Source organism: Hoplias malabaricus, chromosome 16, assembly GCF_029633855.1.
Source record: "Hoplias malabaricus isolate fHopMal1 chromosome 16, fHopMal1.hap1, whole genome shotgun sequence".
Taxonomy (NCBI): domain Eukaryota; kingdom Metazoa; phylum Chordata; class Actinopteri; order Characiformes; family Erythrinidae; genus Hoplias; species Hoplias malabaricus.
In genome coordinates, this window is record NC_089815.1 from 19,429,417 (window position 1) to 19,456,117 (window position 26,701).

Below are 26,701 nucleotides of genomic sequence, written 5' to 3' on the forward strand. Positions count from 1 at the left end.
GAGTATGTGTAACCAACTAGAGTAGAAGCAACTAATACCCACCTCTATTTACTCCTCTGCCCTCCACACAGCACTCTTAACACTACATTATGTCTGTAACAATTATAAATTGCCTTAGATAAGAGAAATGAACTCCTGATAGAAGACTGACACAGAAAAGTAGTATTTAAAAGTTCAGTAACTGTGAAGTTTAATGCAGCCCAGTGTGTGTGATTAGTGCTCGTCTAGTATTCATCCAAGAGGGGGCTGGCAGACTCGAGGCTCCACCCGTGAGGCTCTGAGAGCTGTTTGAGGGTCGCTGCTTTAGGAGGGACATGAAAAGTTTGTGTGGCTTTTTGCAGCTTCAGCGACGAAGATCAGCAGCAGCCGGAGCCAGAGAGCCCCATTCAAACTGAATGGATTGGCATGGGGAGAAGCGGACCTTTCAACCTGGCTAAGCTGCAGCTTTGGAACTGGATTTGTCTTCTGATGCTTTCTCTGTGTCTGCTTTTCCGACCAGGTGAGACACGCTGCTTGATTTCGCCGAAAAAACAACAGACGCGCACGTCGAAGATGCTTTCTTTCTCGAATAAAGTCAATCCGAATCAAATGAATTCGAAACACAGCGCGCGAAGAGACTGAAATTCGGTTCGTACTCAAACGGTTCGAATGATCGAATGTTTTGTTTATGGGCTGCGAGACTGAACGTGTCCCTTTCTCTCCAACTTCTTCACTGCGTGCGTGCTCCGCTCCACCTTAAACACTGCAGCCTCGAAGTTTGAAAACAGCTTCTCAATTTTACACCCAGCGCACTGGCCCCTTTTGAAAAACAACTGAAGTACATTGTGCAAGTTTCTCTTTTCAAACACGTCATGTGGAAAAGCTAAACAATTCGACGTTAGAACATTTTAAAAGTTTAAACTATCACCAAACAAACCAAACATAAAGCTGCACAGCTATGCAGCTAGCAAACAAAGCTGGCGTGCTAAGCTAAGCTAAGCCCGAATGTGCGCTGAGAATGTTTCTGTAAGAACTTATTCGCTAACGGTACAAGGTTTCATTGTCCAAAAACATGTCGTCGTTCCCTTGTTTAACTCGAAATGGCTGGTGTTGCTACGAAAATAACTTTATGGCTTGGTCGCTTACGTTTTTCTGTTCACGAACTTCATTCAAGTTGGGCTACTTCTGCTAGCTTACTTGGCACATACATTACTCAACTGTTAATGTTTTTTTTCTTCTCTCAAGTTAAATGTTAACTATTTATTCTAAAAACCAAACAGCTAGCCAAGAATATTATTTTCTCATTAATGCGAAAGTCCAAGTAGCAAAACACAAGCCAGCATTCCAGGACAAAGCGTTAAACTGTTTCTCTGTATCGTTAATGTTTTATTTGGATTTTATCTGCTTATATAAGTTATAATGGTCATTTTAAAATAGAAACAATGTTTCCATGATGTGTCTATGACAATGTAACAATGTGTTTAAAGACTAAAGTTTCAGACTAAATTGTAACCTCTCAACATTGTTTTACAAAGTCATTTGATAGCGTTGAATGCTTGAACACAAATTTTATTGTAAGCAAGCAGCACTATTTGTCTGTACATAATTCAGGCCAATTAATACATTATTAGCTTATTATATTCGCTGTTTATGGATTAAAATATTTCCAGTAATTACGTATTTATGTTTTACGTTAAGGATCTTAGATTTCTGCAAGGTTAGTTTTAAATTGTGATTCTTGCTCTTTAGTTTTAATCAGCTCCTGTATATGTACATATATGTATGTTTCACTCTCTAGGAAACAAACTGTAATTGTGTTCAAATCCATTATATTTATTGCCTTTTAAGCACTGCTCTTGACATGCATCTTGAGTTGTTTTATTGCTTGCTGCAAAAAAAAAAAAAAAAACCTCTCCAGAGGTCGTGGGTGCTGTCAGGGTCATATTTCTTCCATTTCAAATGCTTTGTTTTGTTGTGGGTTTAGTGGTACTCCTGACAGTTCTGCATTATCTTGGGATTCTCTTCATAAAACAATGATTAATGCACTTTAAAATCCTTACTATGTTTTTAGAGCAGGTTTCCCCAGTAGAAGAAATGTTTACTTTCAGCCCAGTGGTGGTGTCTTATCTTTCAGAGATAATCTTAACAATATGATATCTTGTTCAGTTCACACACTGAATGTTGTAAATGTTTGGCTTGGCTTTGTTTCAGGACCAAGTGCTCAACTTTTTACAAATCTTTTTATAATTCTTCTAACTTTGAAGATGTATCTCTCAAAAGTACCACAAACATGGCTATCAACATATTAAGCAAAAATATGTAATGTTTTTGTAAACAAGTCTCCATTGTACTTAATTGTGGTGCTATATCTGTACACATTTGGTGCTTTTCCGCTGCATGGACCTACACAACTCAAGTCAGCTCTGATCTTTCACTTTTCCAGTAGCGAAATCTGGTACCTGGTCCATGGAGCTACGTACTTTTTCTTTTTTAGTCCCTGCTTGATTACGGTTTCAGCCAAGCCAAGTAGGTACTAAATTGTGAGCGCTGATTGGACAGAGGTAATTGTCAGTCACCACAAAATGCAAATCTCCAGCACAAACAAGCCACTTGTAAAATCTCTGAAGTTACAGCAGCTGTCACATTTGCTTTCATCCGACTCACAACGGCAGCTTGTAACGTTACTCTGAGGTGTTTTGAAGAGGTTCAAACGCTCCTTGGCTTGGTGTCCGAAGGAAATCTCCAGTGAAAGATTAACTTGCAACAAGGAAAACTGATCAGTGAGAATTGGGGCACAGAGCCATGTTCAGTCTAGAAAACAAAAACAACATGCGTATACACAACAAGTAAACAACGCCTAACTTTACCGCCAGTGTTGTTGTGGTTTTCAAAGCATGTGGTTCCCATTAGAGATAAGCTATTGGAAAAGCAACCATCTAAAAGTGAGTCGAGCTGATCCCATGCAGTGGGACTTGTTTAGCTATATAGTCACAAATAATTACATTACCATTTTAACGAATACATTTGTGCCCATATATTCTCTTCAGGTTAGGTTCAGTGTGTGTATACATGTTCCTAGGTTGATGACTTTATATAAAGTTTAAAATCTGTATTGATTAATAGAAGGTTAGGCCTTTCATGGCTTGATACTCCTGCTATGTCTGTACATTCACAATCAATAATGGTTAGTTCAAGCTGTGTGTGTATTAAACCATTTTGGTCCCAAGTACAGAATTAAGTCAAGATTACTGTAGACTACAGTATTGCTGTGTTTTATTTGCTGCTTTCATAGACTCTTACAAGAAAGGGTGTAAGCTTTACACTTTCAATGTCTATTAATATGCTGTTTGTCCCTTTCTGTATCTCCACCCTCTTGCCTGAATCTTGAAAACCCCTCCTACCAGGTGACAGGATTAGTTGATTAAATTTGTGACATGGGAATCCCTGGCTGTCTGAATCTGCCTGTTTTAGACTCCAGACTGTTTTAGCATTAAAAAAAAAAATCTGCTGCGAAGGGAAAACACTTGATTTTTGTCTCAAATTTGTCCTCAAACCTCATTTTGAAAACACCTTTCCCTCCTTATGCAAATAAAGAGATTGTCCTGTAAAATTGTTTGGATAAAAATATTACTTAAAAATGACATATTTATGGGTAAATAATAGAGGACGGTCAACTCTTTAATGTAAAGAAGACAAAGCTTCTGAATGTATCAGATCGCATGAGGTGGACATCTTTAGTTCTGACTCTGATATTTGCCATCCTTCAATAACCCTCTACTTCCTCTCTGTTCCCTGTAGTGTACTGTCAGACATGTCGAATCCAGAGGTGTAACACTGAGTACGTGGCCTCATTCTCTCCCTCCGGTGGTCTTCAAGAAGAGGTCCTTCCAGACAGTGACCATTGCATTGCATTAAGAGCGTACTTGCTGTGCACCAGACGAACTGCACGTGGCTGCAGGGGAGACCTGGTGTACCACTCGGCCGTCTTCCGCATCAAGGAGCTCTTTGCCCAGCACAACTGCTCCAGTGACGGACCCACGTCCTCGGCCAAAGCCCCCAGCACTTCGAGGCCCGTCGTGGTTGACGTGTGTGACTACGAGAGCCGGGCCCTGGCTTCAGGCCCCGCAGCACAGCAGCAGAAGTATGGCCACTGTGGATTATTTGGGGACCCCCACTTGCGGACATTCAGAGATGAGTTCCAGACATGTAGAGTGGAGGGCGCTTGGCCACTCATTCATAATCGCTACCTGTCCGTACAGGTCACAAACGTTCCGGTTGTGGAAGGATCAAGTGCAACAGCCACCAATAAGGTGAGTCTTTAGCAGTGTTTTTGTTCTAAATGCACTGCAAAGTGATACATTTCGTATGTGAAATCCCTCCTGTCATCAGTTCAACCTCTTTAACGTAATGTGCATTGAAATTACAGATTTAGTTGTTGTTTTGTAGAATAAAACTCTAATGCATTAAAGGTGACTCACAATTTTAATCACAAAACACTAAAATTCTGAGGATGTTTCCTCACTGTTTGGTGCTCTCTAGTCTCTTTGCATGCCTGAAATTGGTGTAATGTGTTTATGAATCCCCAGTGTCAGTAAATGGGGAGGGGGGAAATAAAAAATAAAAGGGTGTCGGACCGGTATGTTAGGCTTACAGCAGAGAAAATGGCAAAACCTTAAAATGTTGAAAAGCATGAGGATATTGCTCTGTTCCTGCTCTATATGTGAGTAATGCTGATTTATTTGTTGTTTTGAGACCCCAAACAAGTCTTTTTGTCACCTTCATTTCACCTTAAAATCTCAGAACATAAAGGCTTCTGAACATAAACCAGAGAACAGCGTTTCCCCAGAACTGTACACATTCCCCATACAACTTTGCCTTCGTTTAGAACAAGTGGACCTATGAATTTGCAATTAGTCCCTGCAATCTAGTCTTGCCATACTACCATTTGCTGACAGCTTAAAATCCCAACCCCAAGAGTTGAAAGTATGGTTAATCTACATATGAATGAGTTCACTTCTGAGAGCTCATTCGAAGGCAAGCAAGTTTGTCTAGACTTTCAGCATTGTAGATGAGGCATATATAGCGCTGTATGGTAATAAACACTGGCTTGGAGTGGCAAGATAAAGCTAAATGGAGGAAAATGAGGAGGTAATGGAAGATTGAGATTTTCTGTGTCAGATGCCTTCTTACAGCTGGGCATGTTCTGTAGTTTAGGTGTGGGGCGGCACCTGTACAGGGTATGCAGGAGGCATGGCACGAATTCATTGTGAATACTCCGGAACATTAAAGGCTCTGTTCACACATGTGCTCTTTCTGACATTTACCCAGACTTTGTAGCTGGAAGAATTACGTGCAGGTAATATGTCATAGATCTGTTAAGTACATTTGCGTTTGGAAATATAGCTCCTCTGGGTAATGTCCAGGAGAGTTCTTGGTTCCCATGCATGTGTGAAAGGGGCTGTAGATGAGATGGTACGATGCAGCCTCATGAGTGGCTCTAATGTCATGTTTTAAACAAACATACATGTCGGGTTCAATCTTTGTAAGTTTGCAAGTTGGAGGTTTGTATGTGGAAGTCTTACTGTATTAGTTTCTTAGGTTTATGATGTAAGAAACCCATCTGTCTGAATACGCCCACTGTGCAACCATGGTGTTAACTGTTTATATATCTTGTAGAGTATATAAATGGCCAAACATACATCTTAACAATTAAATTAAATACATAAAAAAGCATTGATTTGCCTTTAGGGCAAAAATAGAAGACAAAACATAACAGCTGTCATTAGTTATTTTGTACGATAGTTTAATTCCAAATTTCTTGGGTTTATAAATTTCAGTCACTACAGAGAAACATGGATCTAATGCAACGTCATATATTTAAAAGACTCATTAATACTTTTGCCTTTTAAGAATAAATAAAACATCAAAAGATCCAGTTTACAGTAAAAATTTACTACATAATGTTTTTTCTTTATAGTCATGGTATATTAATGTATGAATATAGTAGACAGCCTGTAACAGCCAGTTTGTGACATGGATAATATCAGCTGCCGTCTATAGAGGAGCGGCTTGTTTTGTAGATGTGTGCAGCAAGACTGGTGCCCAGGTGTTCTGTTTACTTCCTGAGAGATCCTAATCATGTGGTCTGAAGCACAAGCTTCTTTTGTGCTGCTCGTAAGAAAAAAACTATTTGGCGTCTATAAATAACTCAATTTCTTTTTTTAAGCATTTTGTGTGTAATAAGGCTTTCAGGAAAGCAGAATAGCTAGAGGTTCAATAAAGGTGCAGCCATGAAATTCTTGAGCTGGTCAGCCACATCTGTGTTGTGTAGTGTTTATTTCTTTGATTGGTGGATTAAAATGTCTTTGATTGGGGTTGGCCAGTTCTTTCTCTTCTGTTGGCAAAATTCTTACAGCTTTCCTTGTAATGTTTTGTCTTGTTTAACTGACTAAATCAAAAGACAGAGGCCTCTAGGGGGTGCTAAGTTGCCATATTGCATATAAACCAAGTCTCACTGATGTATTCCTGATGGTGGGATGGGGTATGAATTAATGAAAGCCATAACTGACTGAAAAATAATCAGTGTAGTTGTCACAGATTAAAACAAAACAAATGGCTGTGCCATTTAACAAATGCTTGTGTTTACAGATGACAGCCATTAGATCATGTTTAATCAGTGGCCATTCTTTCTCAATAGTGAAGTATGTTCTTTTTATGACATCCAATTTTCCAAATCCTAATATGGTTGCGAAATGAAGATCGGCTGTGAATAGCTCTGCTCGGAATTACCAGCTTGGGTTAAGATATCATCCCTCTCCTTTCATTGAAGTCTCTTCTCTCGTACTGCCACACTGTGGCGGGAAATGATACTCCAACCTAGGTAGACCCTAAGTTCAAATGTGATGATGTTGTAAACCTTTTAATTTGGATCAGTCAACCCTACAAATATTTACTAAGCTTGATCTCATGTATCACATAGCAGCCAGCTTTTTATCTCATTCAGATACCTCTTTCATAAGTACTCTGTGTTTAGGGTCAGCACAAAAACGGGGAGCACCAGGACCTGGAGTGGGAATCCCATAAGGCCTTAGATCGCTGAGGGCCTTTCTGTGGGTCTCGGTTTCCTCAAACTTAACTACGTACTTTATTAGTTACAGACTTTAGATGAGCTCAGACTGATATTATTTCCAAACACTAAATAAGCAAACAAAAGATCCAGCTATTAAAATTCCCTTATCATTTTTAACAAGCACATTGTGTACCAATTTTCCAAAAATTAAAAGAGTTCCCTGGGGTCATAATGACGTTTTATTTATTTATTTGTAACATATTAATCAAAATACCACAAGCATCAAACACAGCACCTTTCTTCCCCCTGTCTAAACAGTCTTGTTCAGAACGAGTTGTTACAGCACCTTTTCCTTTATGTGGGAGTGAGCCACAGCTCAGTTCAGCGCGAGCGCCCAGGAGTGAGGAGCAGACTTCAGTCTTCATTTGGTTCTCCTTTGTTCTCTGTTCTAGTTTTTGCTGTGTTTATTCAGTACACATTTCTCAGCCCTTGTTGATTTGTTTTGTTCGGGTTATTTTTTTTATTTATTTATATTTTCTTCACTCACACAAACGAGCTGAGTGATGTGATTGGTGAGATTCGGGCGAGGAGGCGGAACAATTCTAAAGTCTCTGTGCTTGATATAAGAAGCAGCGTAAAATGACAAGACTTGGGCAGCAAACAAAACATTGTACGCTGAGTAGGTGGTCTTTTTTCACAGTTTGAGGGTTGGTCAGCTCCAAATCTCAAATTTAATGTGTAAGTGCACTGAATTGTTCTCCCTACGCTATGTCCCTGTAAAGTTAGAGCAGGAAAAGGAAAGATATATCTGAGTAAAATTAGTCTAGATATTTGCTTCTTTTTCTGCATGTACATTTTTTTAAGGAAAAACCAGTCATAATCCAGTCAGAGTTCCTATTGAAGTTAATAATTGAATAATCTATTAAGGGTTCAAAGAAGAATATGAATTTTAATTGACTCTAAACGTTTTGTTCACAGATAACCGTCATATTCAAATCCTACCACGACTGCACTGAACAGAAGGTGTACCAGGCCACCACAGAGGACCTACCCTCTGCCTTCCAGGATGGCACACGCAGTGGTGGGAAGGGGGGAAGTTTGTTGATCGTAGAAGCCAGTGGTAGGGTCTTGGGGGGCCGCCAGGTGATGATCCAAGCTCGTTACTTGGGTGCTTCCATCATTGTCCGTCAGGTGGGCCGCTACCTCACCTTCGCCATCCGCATCCCAGAGGAGCTAGCGGAGGAGAACGGCGGCCTTCAGCTGTGTCTGCACGGCTGCCCCCGCAGTGAGGTCATCAAGGCCCACGTGCTGACTCGGCAACAAGCCCCTCGTCCACCGAGGCTCCTCGGCTCTTGGTACGAACAGGAGGATGAGCAAGGGGCCGGAGGGGAGTTGCGACCGGGCTCCACTCCCCACGCTGACTTGCTGGAGCGCGCCACCACCAAGTGCAGGGAAACCCTGCAAGTGGAGGACGTTTACTTCCAGTCGTGCGTCTTCGACATCCTCACCACTGGAGATTTGGAGTTCTCCATGGCTGCGTACGGGGCCCTGGAGGATCTGAAGGCACTTCCTCCCAGCACGCTGAAGCAAAGTTCACCAAGGACTCCATATGTCTCTAACAGAGCTACAGCAGTGTCGTCATGCCTTTTCGTCACTGTCATCTTGCTTCTCCTGTTGAAGGGATAGTGACTGATTTTATTATTTGGCCTTTCTAAGCTCTTGAACTTTCTTGTACGGTTTCTTACGGTCAATTCCGTTTAGGAGAAATGTTCACATTCACAGTCATAGCCATCCGACTACGCCATGGAACTCTCAAGACTGAAAGACCCTATTGGCCCTTGATATTTCATGGGATGATGTTGGAATATATCTCTAGTTTCCTGAAGGGTGTATTACAGTCTACGAACGCTGAGGGCAGCTAATGAGAATAGCTTCTTGATTCTCATTACCAAGTACATCTCTGTGGGTTGGACAGGTGCAACAGCACTGTTTTAATGTTTTATAAGTGATGCTCGCTAATGTCAGCCCACAAGAGGAAGGCAAATGAAATATGTTCAGGGCTCAGTGGTGGGCTGATTTTAAGACTCAGTGACCCTGTTGACATTTGATTGTTTCATGTGTCCAAACTGGATAGAAAAAAAACAAAAATTAGTGTACAAATCATTTTAAAGGCATTTTTGTGTAACGCAATTGTAAATACAAACATTCTCCCCCTCATCATTTTAAGGTAAATTTCTCTTGGTTCCACAAAAATAATAATAGTAATTATTATAATTATTAAAAATTAAGTATTAATACACTACATTCACAATCGCCAGCTTCAAAGTCACCCTTTTTAAATGGTCGAAACCAAAACTGACACACAACAAATCAGTGCATATGCTTTTTCCTTGATGGAACTTATAACGAATGCAGTGACGAATGAAATTTTCAAACTACGTTTTTAAACAAATATGTAATAAAATGAAAAGAATTGGAGAATGTTTGTTTGAATTTTCATGACAATTATTCATTACACGCAAACACTTTTTAAAAGTTATTTGTACTCATAACAACGACCAAAACTACAACTCAAGGTTGTGAGCCCTTCCTCGTGCTCTGCATGAGGATTAAATGCCCGCTGGACTGTTACCAATAAATAGATGCCTCTGTGTTCTTTCACTCAAGCTCCTCAATAGCTTTCAGTGGCCGAGGCTAATTAAGATTAAGTGCATGTTTGGGCAATCTTTACCTTGACATTATTCATATTCCCCTCTTAATAAATTATATTTTACCAAAAATGATCCATGTCAGCATATATTTCATAATATACAGCAATTAGATTTCAATCTGAATTACTGGGGATGTGTAAATGAATATCAAGGGTAAATCAGTTTACAATCCAAATAGTAGTCTTCATGAAACCACCAGGTGTAAACGGGGTCTTTGCCAGACATTGGGGTTTGTGGCACTTAAACCCCACCCTTTTACAATAACTATGTTCCCAAACCTGATCCAACAACTGATCGTAAATACTACCTACCCATGTGTCTAGTTCTGAGTTGACTTCCATCAAGAAAGCTACAGATACCGTATCAAAAAAAAAAACACATTTGTCAAGCTGCTTTACTTCCAACGTTAATGTTAAAGGTTAAGAAACAAATTCTTTATATAATAATATATTGAAAGAGTGTATATATGTGTTTTATAATGTACATTGTCCTGTGTATAGATGATTTTAAATGTGATGTTTTGCAGCTATTTTACTTAGATCTTTTTGTAAAAACTAACATATGTAATCCCCTTCTTTTCCTAATTAAAAAAATGAAAAATTGCAAGACTATTTGATGTTTTACTGCCGCCTTATGAAGTTTGTGTGGAATCTTGCCTTATTTACAGTTATAATAGCTGTACAATGCACTGGAAACTGACATAATCACCTCTGGACCTTGCCCAAGGACAATAATGTTTGCCACGACTGAATCATGGGAAATCAAATCAGGAGACAGATGGTTGTTTACCTACTCAAGCAGGTAATGGGGAAGTAAATACATAAATGCTTGAGTATACCACAAACCACAGAGGGGACAATAAAAAGAGTTTTAAACATCTGGAACTGTGGCAAACTTGCCAAGGGGTGGATCCACAGGAAATGTTGCCCTCACAGAAGAAAAGAGCAAAGCCTGTGCCCACAGATCGAGAACTGCAGGCAGTAGTTGAATATTATGGTCACACAAAGTCCACCTGTTACCCTTGCCTGCTCTTTGATGGTTAGGATTCCCACAGGAATCCCACAGAGCAGGTATGACTTGGGTGGTGGATCATTATCAGCGCGACAGTGACACTAACATGATGGTGGTGTGTTGTGCTGGCTTCCCTAGAGAGTCTGGCGATGCGAGACTACTACCATCCAGACCTTGTCTTTTTCAGGCAAGGCCTTTTAAAAAATAATAAACTGCCAATCTAGAGCCAGCATGGATTACAGTAGCAATAAGAGATGTGCTAAAGTCGTTCAGAACCATTTATAACATTTGGTGCATTATGAATGGAAAAACACCACACCTAAGACCCCCAACAGCTAAGCATTTTTCCCATTTACCTTTCAGAATTGCAGCAATTTGTCTCCTCAGTTCCCAAATGTTAAGAGCAGTGATGCAACACAGCAATAAACAAGTCCCTGTCCCATATTTTTGTAATGTGTTGCATTCATCAAATTTAAAATGGCCTATTATTTAATAAAAAAAAATTAAAAATCAGTTTCCACGTTTGAAATCTTGCCTTTGTGCTGCATACAATTAAATAAAGTTTAAATGATTTTGCACATCATTGCACTCTGTCTCCCAACTTGTGTGGAAATGGGTTTTGTAAATGAGTGTCCACAGACTTTTGCCCATGTAGTGCAGGTTCAAGGTAAAGGTTTAAATGGCTCATAATTCCAGCCCTCATTCATCGTGTTAAAGCTAAATCTGCTCCTGCGAGGTCATTCTCTCTCGACTCCACTGCGCTTCATCACTCTCTCTTTTAATGTCGTCCAACATGAGGAGAGGAGAAGAGGCCATTTCTCAGGAGTGAGAAGCTGTCAGAAATAATTCTGTCTGGACAGCAGTGAGCCAGGCCAATGAGAGACAGCCCAAAGCCTATTTCACACCAGCTTGCTTAACAGATTCTTGAAGGATATGTTTTGTTCTTTGTGAGCGTTAAGTTGAACAAAGTAGTTCTTGTCTGAATATATGAGCTACGAATCAGGCTGCACATCAAACATCTCCATTCACCCTATGTAGTGCACAATTGTCATGATCTGAAATAAGTTTCTGTACCCAAAATAGTGCACTGCCCACAGGCTTCAGGTTTTCCTAAGGTTTAGTGCATTGGGTGTTGAAGTAATAGTAGTCTTAGTTTTATAATCATTGAAGCACACTATGTAGGGAGTAGGGTGCTATTTGGGACTCCGCTTACTGACTGTAAAAGTTGAGCTCAGTTTTTAAACGTGACGAAGATAAACAGATCAGTGTTCCTCTCTTATACTTCTTCAGTTTTATCCGTCCAATACAGAACCTTTATTCTAGATGTGTTCTCCAATCTGAATACGGTTCTAGCTAATCATAGGGTTCCCTTCGCTTATGCTACAGTTAGCACAGCTCAACAGCCTTTGGGTCCTAGATCCAATCCTTACCTCGGGTTGCTGAAGTGATTGATGTGTTCTCCCTGTGTCTGTGTGGGTTTCCTCCAGGTGCTCTTGTTTACTACCAGAATCCAAAAATATATTCTCCACAGGTGTGAGTGTGTAATGCCCTGCAATGGTTCGGTTCCTATCTTGTGCTCTGTGATTCCAGGTAAACGCTGGGACAACCATGACCTCAAACAGGATGTGGATGCATGTGGTCGGTCATAAAAAAGAAAAATCAAAATCTCCTTCATAACATCCTCACTTTCCTTTAATAAACAAGGGCAATCATTGTGTTAATGATATAAAACCCCTCTGGAGTGATTGATATTCACAATGAAGAAATTAATTTAATACTAATAGGTTATTTGGCAAGATAAATTGATGGTCCACTTGATGTCTCCTCCTTGATTGATAATTGCTAGATGGACGGCGATGTTTTTCCACTGCTTTGTGCTTTAACTTTGTTCTAATTATGTATCTCTCTAATTAGTTTGGTCTTGACCTGCTTTTCTCTTCTATTTGAGAATGTTAAGTATTTTGTTTGTACTAAAATAAACTTGGAAAACAACCACCATCTTCATTCTTCCATAGTCATTTGGCAATCGGCGATGGGGTGACACACTGTAAAATATCCACTGAGTATGGAAGCCCAAAAATATGTATTGCCTTTTACACTGAAGGATCCCTGCGTTAGGAACCTACCTTGTGTCTACACTCTTGTGTCTCCCCTTGTGTCCATTCTCTCAGCTCCACTGACCATACAGGAACATTTGCAGTTCTGCAATTACATGTTTTTCTGCAAACTTCACCGTGCTCTTCAATGGTCAGGACTCCCACACAGCAGTTATGATTTGGGTGGTGGGTCATTCTCAGCGTTACTGTGACACTAACATGGTAGAGGTGTGCAGACACAACAGTGCTGCTCGAGTTTTTAAACACTGTCCACTCATTTGTCCTAATTTGTAGATGTAAAGCCAGAGACAGTAGTCTTCAATGGACACTGGACGCCGCCCACAGTTCCCTGTTGACTGGATATTTTTGGTTTGTGGACTATTTCCAGTCCAGCAGTAAAAGTGAGGGCATTTTAAATCTCGAGCAGCACTGCTGTGTCTGATCCACTTCTACCAGCACAACAAATCATACCTGATCTGTGGTGGTCTGGTGGGGGGTCTTGACCATTGAAGAGGGGTTAAGCACAGAAACATGTAGAATACAGTCTATAATTTTAAAGAACTACAAAGTTCTCCTGTATGGTCAGTGTAGCGGATAAAATGGACAATGAGTGTATAGGTGAGCGCTCAGCGTTGGGGAACCTGAGTTGCAGGATTAGTCCCTGTCGGAGAGATCCAGGGTCCTGGGGTCTTTGGTTCATTCCTGGCTGTGGGTCACTGTGTCTGGGTGCTGTGGTCTGGTCCAAAAAATAATAAAAAATATAATAAAAAAAATACATATTGGTAGGTTGATTAACTAAAACACTCCAGGGGTGTGAGTGTGTGTGTGTCTGGGTAAATGTGTGATGCTCTGTGATCGACTGGTTCCCTGTCCAGGGTTTGTTTTTTGCACTGTGCATAAAAAAGGTAGGCTTGCTTTCAAGACACTGATAAGGATGGAGCAGTTATAGAAGATGGATGAATGAATAATAATAAGAAGAAACGTTCATATTCTATAATAATAACTTCATCCACTTTGGCTTTATAGCTATTAAGCTTAAGCATGGTGTGATGAACGAAGGGTCACGGGCAGTTACTTCAGAGCATCCCATATAATTTCATACATTTTTAGAAATAAAGAGTTGTTTGAGTTCTTCTAAGGCATTATTCAAAGAACATTTGGCAGCACCTGTATTTTTACACATACTTTTTTTTCTGTGGATGTTATAAAAGCTGACTTGCACAACATATTAAAAGGGTAGATTACAACCTTCTGGACATACAGTGTAGTCTACATGGATGGTTATTTGAAACTGGTCACTGTGTCACTATGTGGTCCTGTCTTGAAACTGAGAAACAGATAAACTATTAATGTCTGGATTAATGTGTGTTCACATTCAAAACCAGTACAAAAAAGTATGGAAAGGGTTTGTTGGGGAAATCCACATTGAGTTTGTGCTCGGGACTCACTGACCGTGTATTCAAATACCCACCATATATATGTTATAGGTCACAAGTCCCTTCTTACAAACTTTCTAACAAATGGCCCTTCCCCACCCTGAGCCGTGGAAAAACCCAGCTCGGAAATTAGGCGGCCATATCATAAATCTTGGAAAGTTATAATAATTTGCAATTCTCTCCCTCATCAAAGGCAATATTAGCCTAATTTATTATCTCCGTGCGTGCAGGGCGCTCAGAGGCCGTGGAGATAAGAGTCTATCAGGAGGGGGATTGATTTTCATTAACTGATTGTAATAAAGATGAACTGCCCGGCCCTGCGCACTGACCACCAGCCACACTTTATTGTAATTGGGCCAATTTATATTGTGAGCCACATTTTTTCCCACTCTCTGTCTCTCTCTCTTCCCCTCTTTCACTTTCTGTGGCTTTACTCTCATACACACACACACATGTATGTGCATGTACACAGTGATGTAATGATTCCATCACAATTTATATTCTCTCCCTATTCCAGCTGATATATGCACAGTACATCACTCATTATTTTATTTTATTTTATTTTTCTACTTCCATCTATCCATTGTCTGTAAGCACTTATCCAATTCAGGGTCGCGGTGGGTCCAGAGCCTACCTAGAATCATTGGGCGCTTGGCAGGAATACACCCTGGAGGGGGCACTAGTCCTTCGCAGGGCGACACACACTCACACATTCACTCACACACTCAAACCTACGGACTCTTTTGAGTTGCCAATCCATCTATCAATGTGTGTTTTTGGACCGTGGGAGGAAACCAGATCACCCAGAGGAAACCCACGTGGACACAGGGAGAACACACCAAACTCCTCACAGAAAGTCACCCGGAGTGGGGCTCGAACCCACAATCTCCAGGTCCCTGGAGCTGTGTGACTGTGACACTAACTGTTGGCTTTGACAATCCAGTCACAAACAGTGGCTCAGAATTAGATGAGTTTAAAAAAACAGTGTTTCCATAAATCTGGACCACAGTGAAAAATGCACTAGAAGAAGAGAAATGGGTAGAGGCTCAAAACTAATGAACTCATGAAAGACATGAATCTCTGTGTGTTCACCAGGCCTTACTTACACTGTTATAATGGAACATGAAAGCAACTCATTCTTTTCAGACATAACACTGCAGTTCATGTTTGTTTGTTGTGTGTTGCATGTCACTCACCAGACAAAACACCAGCAGCTGCTGTAAATACATCTGAAGGTCAGTGTCCACATCATATAGCTTTTATCTGAACTTACTCTGACCTCAGCACACACATTTAAAGGACCAGTTGTATAATAAGAAACTAGGCGATTCATTCACTAAGAATACATGAAAACACAGACTACTCTATATTTTGTGAAAATGTCATAGTAAGTGGATCAAAAGAAATGACCCAAAATAACTTTTGAAAATAAACAATACGTGATCCATGCTCTGGAAAAGCCAGTGCTGTTTTACTATTGCCACAATGGACCTTAGTAATGGTTTCAGAATGCCCCCTAGTGGAACCTACAAGTAGCCAAATTTATGAGTGTTATTCAAAACATATTAGTTCTATTTGTTTCTAACCCACTTCTGTCGCCAAAGCCATATTCAGTTATTGTTGCTTCTTTCGAACTAATCACTAGTGTAAATAATAATAATAATAATAATAATAATAATAATAATAATAATAATAATCCTGAAGCCTCTATAAGCACAAGAAGTGTATATAATGCCATTATTGATTTTTAATGCTGTCTTGGACTAAACATGGACACCTACTCTCATTGATGCAAAGCATCGACTTGCACCCCTTGAGCATTTTGTAAAATGTGAGTGAGTGAATTACAAGGGAAACTGAAAAAAAGGTGAATAATTGTGGAGTGTAAAATATGATTACTACAGTCACAAATACACTGAAGTAAAGGTGAAATATATGATCATATTTCAAACAAATACAAATGCATTAAGAAGATACAAAATGTTGTCAGATCCATGGCCAGTTTCAGCTGAGTGCACCACAGTCCAGTCGTGTGAGTTCAGTTTAAATTTTTTTATTGTAAAATTGAAAAAAAGAGAAAGAGAAAAGCCCATTATACGTTTCCTGTCTTGTTTTTTCTCTAAATTTAACCATTAAAGTAATCCATCACATAATTGTCAGAGCATCATAAACAATCAAATAAATAAATAAATAAATAAATAAATAAATAGGTAGATAGATAAATAAATAAATATCTGAAAATTAATTTGGCAAATCAGTATGGTTGGCATAGTGAATTGAAGGGAAAGAAAAAGAAACACATGCACAGCAAATATCCTAAAGAAAACATAAAACGAGAGCATTTGTTTTCTTGGAACATATCAGCTCTTAATAAATATATAAACAAACAAACAAATAAATAAATAAATGAATACTGCATTTCAGCTGGTCACTCCATAGAGAGACATTTCAGACTGATTTCACACCTTTGACTCATGTCTTCTAAAACAAAGGAAGAAAAATATATAAATAAAGAAATGTAAACATAAATAAAAAAGAAAACTGTAAACAGCACTGTCTCATTGTCCCAGGCTTTAAGAGAAAGGCCTGGAGCGCCTGGTTTCCGCTCCGCACACGTTTGTCAGCAAAAATCAATTCTCTTGATATATTGTAGACTTCCATATGCCTTGTGCTGAGAAAACCAGAAAGTTTAATATGGTCTTTATATATATAAAGCAGAGACCCCAGGTCCCGCCCCTGTAACCACCCACCCGAAGCCCACACGCCAACCTCCCACCGTAGAATCTGAGAAAAGTTCCTGTGCTGCTGTTCCCTAATATACACATTTTTAAATATCTATAATAAGCTACTTTCCTTAGCATACAAACAATAGTTAAAGAATCATATTGTTAATACGAGTAGTACCATTATTATAACTTTAAGACCGCACCTCCCCCCTCCCCCATCCCTCCCGGTACACCCCTTTCTGAGCATGCTCAAAGATCAAGTTGGGCATCAAGGTGAGAGAAATGACATTTGTTATGACATATGATTTGGAATGGGAACAAAAAAGGATAAATGCTGGTGATTTGGAGCGGAAGGGCCCTTTAGAAGAGGGACCGCAGCAGGCCCCTTTTTTCTTTTTTTTATTGTTTATGGCACAGCAATGTGAGATGAACTCATGTTAACACAGTCAGTCCACTCCCTTTGAACATATTAAGCCACTGTCTTCCCCATGTTTATTTCGTTTTATTGGTTTCCTCTCTTCATTTTATTTATTTATTTTTTTTAATGATATCATCTCTCAAACTTATTAAACTTCAGGCGAAAGTTGCGCTTTTTAATTTGCAGTACCCCTGCTGCTACGTGAGGGCCAAATTTAATTTGATTTTAATAATTCACATGTCTGGCATGTAGAGATTTGGGTAGGAGAGGCCCTCACAATGCAGGGTTATTAGACCACACATGCCCAAAGGCTGCCTGTATATATCACCGTGTTTCTCATATGCTAGCAGTGGACAGGAGAAGGAGAGAGACAAGATGAACAGAGGTCAGGAGGAAAAAGCCATTATAACCTGTGATTCGATCCATTTCGTTTTCCCGCCCCGCAGCTAAAAAACTGTCACAGCGCTCATTCTTCCTAACAGAACTGATTTTTTTCAGGTTCCACAAGAACGAATGCCCAACACGCCAGTGTATTTCTGGCTATGACAAACAGGTCAGAAACCGCGGCTCGGAATTAAATGAGGTTAAAACAATGGGGTGTTTCCATCAGACAAGGGATTTTCTGAATCTTATTTTTTGCTCACAGACCCTGTAACTTGTAACAACAGACAATGAAAAATGCAGTAAAAGATGAGAAATGGGGTTGAGACACAACATGGTCATTGTGCCGTTCTGCTTCTGTTGTATGGGAATGAGAAAGTGGTTCAGTTTCACCCTCTGAACTTTTTCAGTCATAACAGTGCAGTGCATGTTTGTGTTTGTGTGCTTGCGTATGTCACTCACCAGACAAAACACCAGCAGCTGCTGTAAATGCATCGTTAAGCCAGTGTCCAGGCCGTATAGCTTTTTTTCTGCCCTTATTTTGACCAGTTCAGCAAAGAACCTAAGAAACACTGTCAGAAATACTGGCACTGGGTTGGTACCTTCAAGGGTACATTTCTGTATTTTCAGTTAGGAACATAATCGTAACTTCTACTATAACGTCCATTATAAGTGTAGATTATTCCATCTCCTTGTTTCATCTCCAAGTCTTCTGTTCTTTTATTTTGACCTTGTGTGGTCTGTAATGAAAAATTACAAATGTTCACCTCTCCTTCTGGAGAGCAGAATATAATGTACCCTTAGGGAACACAACTGGGCTTGGACTGTTGTACCCTTTAAAGGTACATTTACACTGTGTGTACCGCTTCCATTTTTTCTGACCAGTTAGCATAATGTAATTCATGTGAATTGCTGATTATTTGCTTTATAAAGAGGAGGAGACATTTCACTGTTTGCAGTTACAGGAAGCCCTGCCTGTCAATAGAAATGTGAAATTGCCTTGTTGGCAAAACGTAAGCAGAAAAATGTCCAAGACTAATAACCAGAACATTGATATTTGGTCCAATATACAAACCAAATGCTACAACCCACCTAGGCTATTTTACCAGTGAATTCAAGTATGTTTATGACACATTAATGTCAGTTTTATAGGTCTCATTTAGGTATACATTATTGGTCACTAAAAGTGCAAATAGTATGAATATAGTTTAAAAGCTACAACAGTGGTGTTAATGTTCAGTTTGTTCCCTAAAGGTACATTACATTCACTTTTCCAGAAGGAGAGGATTTTATACTGGAGATGAAATGGAGCATATGAAATCAACACAATTTTAAAACCTACAGTTTTAATACAATAAGGTACAATTATGTTCCCTAACTAAAGGTTACAGAAATGTACCATTGAGGGTACCACAGTGACAGTTTTTCTGACAGTGAAGTCTTGTATCACCAGAGGCAATGCAAAGATATAAGGATGTGAGATGTTAGAATATCTTGTCAAGCTGTTATTTTTAACCCTTAGGATTTGTAGTCATTGATGGTGATAAATTTGTGATTTTATACCAAACGGTATCACTTGTAGCTGATTGAATCATGTGTAAAAAGCTCAGCATTTTTATAGGGTTTAGATGACATGGAAACATAACTTTAGAGAACTTTAAAGGATGTTAAATAAAACCATTTTAAATGCTTCTATGTAGAATGATATACAGCAGGTTTTCCATTGAAGAGAAGAACCATGCAAAGAACTACTGTAAGTCTTACGTTTCAATCAACACAGCCTTGTGCTATTTGGCTTTGTTTTAGTAATTTGCTAAAAACCAAACAAACAATTAATCTTCAATCTTTTGGTAAAGTATGCTGCTCACTGTTGCATAATATTAAAGATATAAAAACAAATAAAAAATTAAAAGCTATAAATTACGTAATTAAAAAATTAAAAGTGAAAATAATTCTTTTGTCTCTGAATTTCTTAGCAGTTCCATCAAGGAAAAAGCACAGCAAAACCTGTGTATTGATTTGTTCTGTTCTTGAGGATAATGTAATATATAATATACAATTTTATATCCAAATCTATGTGTAATGTTTGGTTTAGATGATTTAAAGATGGTGTTCTCAAGATCTTTGTTAGGGATCGTGAACATAGTGTATTTATAATTACATTTATGTTATTTTTTTGAATAAAATATCAATTGATAATTGATCACCATAAAATGACAAAAGAGCTGGAGAATGATTGAATGTTAAATTAAATACACAAAAACGCTTTAAAGCAACTTATTTAAAGCAAGACACAAATTCTAAAGGTTAAATCAGTCTGGATTTTGATTGGCTCTTTATTCTGTCATCCTGACAAGCGTCTTAATAAATTAAACTGAATGTTTTGAAAGGGTTTGTTTATGTACAGTATGGATTTTTGACCTGCATATCTGCACTGTAAAAACAGGTCTGGCTTGTGTCGATATAGTTATCCTGTGGCCGGCTTTTTGTTACACCGGGTATAAAGAAATGAACTCAGTTTGTCAGTCAGTCCAATGGAAATGCCAATGTGTAATTGATTGTGCATTAGTTGGCCTTAGGCAGAGGCAGGCCGGTTGATCAATATTAGCCTTATGCTAATCATGCTGTGTCTTGGACCCCAGGTGTGCATTAAAGAACTATTAGGGCTTATACTTAGGAAGCTATAAGCAGTAGCTGGAAACAAGTGTGGCCTCAGCTGGGAGCAGACAAAAACGCCGATAGTCAGCGCCATCTTTGGATAGAACTCACATTAATCAACATTTTGATTGCAATGCCGATGTAATGGCTTGGCTGAAAAGCTCATCCCATCTTCACACAGTGTGGCAGGCGGTGGTGCTGTTGCCTAAGCGAGTGACTTAGTGTTTACTCTGTTTACTCGTGTGCTTAACTCATCGAGTTGATATTAAAGTCTGCTGGTGCCATGTGTATTCAAGCTAGGATATATTTTAAAGTCCAGTCACCAAAACAAAGGTATATGTAGATAAAAGGTTAATGCACAGAACAGTGCAAAAATCCAGAGACCACCCTTCATTTGTTTAAGCTGTAGTCAAAACTGCAGTTAAGTACAACTTAGAAGTGTGGGAAAATTAGGAGACTCCTAACAGCCTTACAAGACCTTGATAGACATCCAGAAGTGTCTGCATCGGACAAACAGCACTCTCCCCAAATCAAGCTCAGCTGCTCCTCTATCTAAGTCAGTTCTTAGACTGAACTTTGAAAGTGTGGAAAAGAATCCCAGAAAAAGAATAGTTTTAATTTCTAAGTAAAACTAATAGCAAGCTTTTCAAATAAGAATGAACGTTGGATGTAGGCACAGGTCGGACACATAAGGAATGATGGAAATTTGATATTATGTTTAATAGTAGGCTTTGGTTATTAATGCTAGAAATGTACTTGTTCCTACTGGCTGTTTATACTGGACCTTAAATAAATGAAGGGTCTCTGATTTTGTTCACTTTACCGGCACATGTGCTTAGTTTTACCATCCGGGTTATCATACAGATCCAAAGCAGAGGTGAAAGGTAGTGAATGATGATCAAAAAAGTCTCAGATAACAACAATGAATGTCCCCATAGATGAGAAATGACTGAACACGCCCCTTTAACAATCTCCAATTCACATATTCTACTCCACTAAAATAGTATAGCTTTTAAAATACTTTTTTTCTTCTTCTTCTTCTTTTTTTGCTCTTTTTGTTGTTTAAATATTCTGAAACCCAGTAGTTATAAATGTAAAAGGAAAAGAAATCAAAATCCCTTTCCTCTTTCTGACCTGAAGCAAGTATTTCTTCATACATTTTTTTTAAACATGTAACATCATTAGTAGTAGTTTGTAATCGTAGTATTAGTATCATCATTAATACTATATATTACTGTTGAACAATAAAAAGGTTTGGTCCTTTGGTCCCTTGGGGTGAAAGGTTTTGTTTTTTGTGGGTGTTTTTTTGTTTGTTCACTGTAAAGTGATGGAAAGTTCTATGACCACGGTCATAGAGGTCAAAAAAGGTCAAAAGTCCTGCATTTGCTGAGAGAGAAACATTGACAGAAAAAAAGAAAGAGGAAAAGAGAGAAAGAGAGATAAAGAAAGGAAAAGAGAGAGAAAAAAGGAAGTCTGCCGGTGGCATAGAGGAGCTTTTTTTCCACTGCTTTTCTTGTTTTTCCCTTGATCTTCAAGTTTTAACCCTCATTAGTCCAGTAAAATTAAAAGCTGGAAGCGCCTCTTCCGTTATATAGCATATGGGTATATAATATGTATATAGAAGTCTATGTTGTTCTTGCTGCTCTTTTCCTTTATTTTTATTTATTTAAAATTTTTTTGCGTGTTTTTTTTATTTGTATTTTGTTGCGTAATTCGAATCGAGTCTCAGACAGAAAAAAGTTCCCAAGCTTCAAAAGTTTTTATCCTTTCAAATCCACAACTTTTTCTTTGACTTTTTCACACTGTGCTGCTCGTAGTTTGTCCGTAGGGCACCAATATTTTTGCACATCTATCCTCTGCCGGACATCTTCGTTAAGTAAATGCTGATATGTCTTCAGGAAAAAAAACAAACAAAAAATCCCTTTCATCTTCTTGATTTTTTTTTTTCAAAAACCTCTATTTTGGAAAAGAAAAATCAATCTTCTTTCATAGACTCCACTCTTCAAAACCTGTAAAAAAACAACAATAATAATAAGGAAAGCATCTCCTGAATGTACTCAAGATTTTAAACATTTCTCCAAGAATTTGTACTATATCTTCAAACAACAAAATCTACAAACATTAGCACAAACACAATGAAAAGCAGCAGCACAGAAATGTATAATATTACTGCTTATATTTAGTTATAATTAATAGTATTTTAATGTCATAAGAGCGCTCCCACTTCCACTGGGGGCACTGTCTCATTGTCATTTTATTTGGTTTCTGTACCTGAAGAAGCGTTACAGAAACAGTGTTGTATACTGTTTTGGGCAAACATTACACATTCGTATATATGAATTCATATTGATAACAAGCTGTTACTAAATATACATAGCCCTTTTTGGAAGTACATGTGAATGTCTAATGTCTACACAGCACTGGTCATTTTGTATACATTGTACTAAAATACTATTTAGTCCCAGGTACAATGTATATGACGTATAGTTGAAAGAGTTAAATTTAAAATATAAATTGTAATGATATATTTGATAATTTTGTTCTCTAACTAATAGCACGCAAGATATATCCCTGAGGATACCATTCAAGTGAGGTCTGAATGTACAATCCCATTGATAATACATAGCAAGTGTGTATCTGCAGCCCTTTAAATGGCCATGGGACCACCAGTAAGCCTGAAGTTTTATTACATACTTTTCTAACTTACTTTTATAAGAATATTCCTACCAGTTTGCATTTAAGTCCCTGTACTTTCAATAAGCCTGGCATTTAAGGGGTTAATGTACCTTTAAGAATTTCTTAGAGTACTTTCTGAAGGTACATATACACTGTGTGAACAGTGCAGTACACTTTATTTCATTTAGAATTACAGTCATGTGTTACTACTCCATCAGATGGGATTCATGAGGTGGTTTTACAGTGTGCTGTTTGGGAGTGTGTGTGTGTGTGTGTGTGTGTGTGTGTGTGTGTGCTTATACCTGTGCTGTTGCTGAGACCCCGGAGTGTATGGGGCAGTGTCAGTAGGGGCGGCTGGCGTCCTTCGGCCGTTTCAACTGCACTTTCAACCTCTTCATACCGATCTGAAATCCATTCATGGCCTGAATAGCCGCCTGGGCGCTTGCTGGGTTATCGAAGCTCACAAAGCCTGAAAAAAAGGCAAGAAAATAGACCAGGGAGAAGACCTGGGGGTCAGTCCACCAGTCCACTCACTCAGACCAGAAAAGACCATGCCGAACGTTTTACGTCTGAATAAATTCTGTCTGTATCACCTTCCCCCACTACTCCCCCCACACACCCCCCAAGATCTTATTTATTAATTTATTTATTTTTATGAAGGGCTGAGCAAGGATGCTGCTACATGATTCACCTTGCAGCACAACAATCAAAAGAAAACCTTTAACCTCCACAAAGGTCCCCATGGCATATGATGCGCCTCCTCTTAAAATTTGCTGAATTATTTCTCAGTCGTAGCAGCTAGAAACATGCAGGGAATTTCTGTGGAAAGTGCTCTGTGGAGAGTCCAAATTGGCCTTAGGATTTTGACCTTGAAACTAAAGAAAAAATCTGAAGGTCACACCCAAGCTTGAATACAGAGAGTAAATCAAGATGTTAATAACTATGTAATTACATTAAACAATATCCATAAATCTAGACCTCTCTTAATATTAAATAAGGCTAAGTAAGTTTTCCAAAAAACAAATCTGAAAGCATTTCTAAGAGCTTTGCAGCATGTACCAGCAGAAGAGTGCTGAATATCCCCAGAGCCCGCTGTAAAGGGGGTCGCACCCACCGACCACAGCTGACCCCTGCTCGTTCCTCTAAGCCTTGCTCCCATCACACTCTAAAAGCCAAGCTTGGAAGGGCAGTGAGCAGAAAGTGTAATAGAGTCGAGTGCAGCTCCGATGAATGCAAGCACTCTCTCTTCACTGATGTTTTTGTATCGGGGGGATGCAGCGGGGAACTGTGAAAAGCAACGAGGGTCTCCCTGGGGGCTTGACTCCTGAGAGCATTGAAGGCAGGGCAGCAAGCCTCATGAAAAATGCAAAAAGAAAACAAAAAAAATGTGTATTTATTTATTAAGAGTGGATCAGACACCTCAGTGCTGCTGGAGATCAGGAGAATGAAGGCAGCCACGCATTGGGGTGGTTCAGAGTGGGCCACAGGCCTGAATCAGGGAATCTATGAGTGTGCTTTTATTGTACAGTGACATGAGCCTGGCTCTCGCTGGTGGACTTCCTCAGTAGATTAATTACCCCACTAAGCGCCCACTGCCCTGACCTGACACTGTGTTTTATATGCATAGTGTATAAGTCAATACTGCAAATAGGTCCTCCCTCACACTGTCATGTTATTAAGCTCCCTCCAGAGACTGTGGTCAGTATTAATTGCGACCTCTTGAGTGATCCCAGGAGCTGACCCATAATGAGGATTTAGGTTGTGTTTGAGGTTTCTGTAACCCAAGCTTTTCGGGGGTCTCCTTGAAGGGTCTCATTTTGGTTTGAGAGTGGACTAAGTACAAACCTAACGTCTAAATATATTGGTACAGTATGTGAAGTACCCAAAGGCTATAGGTATTTTACTTTTTTTTGAACATGTTTTAATTCTGAACATTTTTAATTCTGGGGTAGTTTAAGAAATGAAGCTGATCATGAGGTAAAGATCAAAGTTCTTAAGGGTATAAAGCTCTCCCATCCCTCTATCAGTCATTGACAGTTGACGTCACACAGACGAGAAGGCATTTTGGCAGTCAACTATGGCCAAGGCTGTCCTTTTACCAGTGAAAAATATATGACTGTGTTGTATGCACGATTGCAGTACTAAGCCCCACAATAATGAAATGAAAGAAGTTACATCTAGGGGAAATTTTAAATAATTTAAAATCCTTTGTTAAGGTGTTCTCCCTGTGTCTGCGTGGGTTTCCTCCCACTGTCCAAAAACACACGTTGGTAGGTGGATTGGCGACTCAAATGTGTTCATAGGTGCGAGTGTGTGAGTGTATGTGTCGCCTGCGAAAGACTGTCGCCCCCTCCAGGGTGTGTTCCTGGCTTGTGCCCAGTGATTCCGGGTAGGTCCCACCGTGACCTTGATAAGTGGTTACAAAAATTGAATAAATGAATGTAAATTTCCGCTTCATCCTTAGGTCTGTATGAGCTAATGCACACATTATTTGCCAATATGTGGGGTTTTTTTTTTTTAGTTGGTCCGATATTGGAATATTAGCCGATATTACAACCAATAAATTGGCACCTTTTTTTGTGCTTGCGCAAATTAACTGACGCATGTAAATACACAACGATGTCTGCCGTGTGGATGTTTTTCACAGTTTCAGTGAGTTCTCAGTGGTGAAAACGAATTTAAAATATTAGAGATGCTCAGTACACCCATAGCGCCCGATAGCGCTGTAAACACACACGGACGGCAGGTTAAACGACAGAAAGATACTCTCAACCACCACAGTGCAGGGGCCTTCGTATATAAACCACAAAACTAGATATAGAGTCATTCAGAGTCTGAACTTATTACTGAAACACGATGATACAACAATGATTGCAAACACTCGCTCAAACTCTCTCACTCCCTCGCTCTCCAAAACAAACCCGGTGCTGCACTAATTAGCGCCCCTCTAGAAACCATTCATGCGGAACCCGCAGTAAATTAATAAACGTAAAAGATAAAATAGAAATGTGAATTTGCTTTGATGACAAAAAAGTTAAAATTATTAGTTATTAATATCGGTATCAGTTACTCCAAGGTGCTAATTCTCAGTTATTGTATCGTCCCAAAGATTCTAAATCGGTGCATCCCTAACTTACTTATACCCAAAACAAAATGGTTGGTACCGTCCAAATATGAGGTCGAAGGCAGTAAACCAAGTTCAGCATTCCATACTGAATAATATTATTTAAAAAATAAATAAAGATGGAAATTTGTCTAAGTGATTTGTCCCTGGAATCATTGCTGAGTTTGTCTTGGTGTGGAGTCCTCTCACTTTGCTCGTACTTATCCAGTTTTACCGCTCTCACTGCTGCCCAAGAGTAAAAATAATGTATGTGCTTCACAGTTTTCTTTGTGACCGTACTGCGGTAATGGCGCACTAGTGACATCACGGGCAAAAATCACACGTCACTGACAAAGACCGACTCATGTGCGGTGGAGCAGTGGAACTACATTCTTTGGAGAGATAGAGCTCCAAGCCCCAGTGCCTTTGTGGCCAGT

General features: G+C 39.2%; 2 protein-coding genes across 3 annotated transcripts in view; one reads left to right on the forward strand and one right to left on the reverse strand.

Annotated features, from left to right (window-relative positions):
• Positions 1-215: 215 nt before the first annotated feature.
• On the forward strand, positions 216-10,325 carry rgmd (RGM domain family, member D). The gene is made up of 3 exons (XM_066648385.1): positions 216-499; positions 3,778-4,289; positions 8,027-10,325. Exons 1-3 carry the CDS (start codon positions 406-408, stop codon positions 8,732-8,734), a joined length of 1,314 nt encoding a protein of 437 aa, XP_066504482.1. The 5' UTR covers positions 216-405; the 3' UTR covers positions 8,735-10,325.
• Positions 10,326-22,199: 11,874 nt separating this feature from the next.
• The window catches only part of celf5a (cugbp, Elav-like family member 5a), a 40,833-nt gene continuing 36,331 nt past the window's right edge, over positions 22,200-26,701 (reverse strand). For both annotated transcript variants that reach the window (XM_066648146.1, XM_066648145.1), the window contains exons 8-9: positions 23,464-23,630; positions 22,200-22,494 (exon numbers count right to left, since the gene is read on the reverse strand). In XM_066648146.1, coding sequence (XP_066504243.1) covers positions 23,503-23,630 — 128 coding nt within the window. In that variant the 3' untranslated portion in view covers positions 22,200-22,494; positions 23,464-23,502. The remainder of the gene's footprint in view (positions 22,495-23,463; positions 23,631-26,701) is intronic.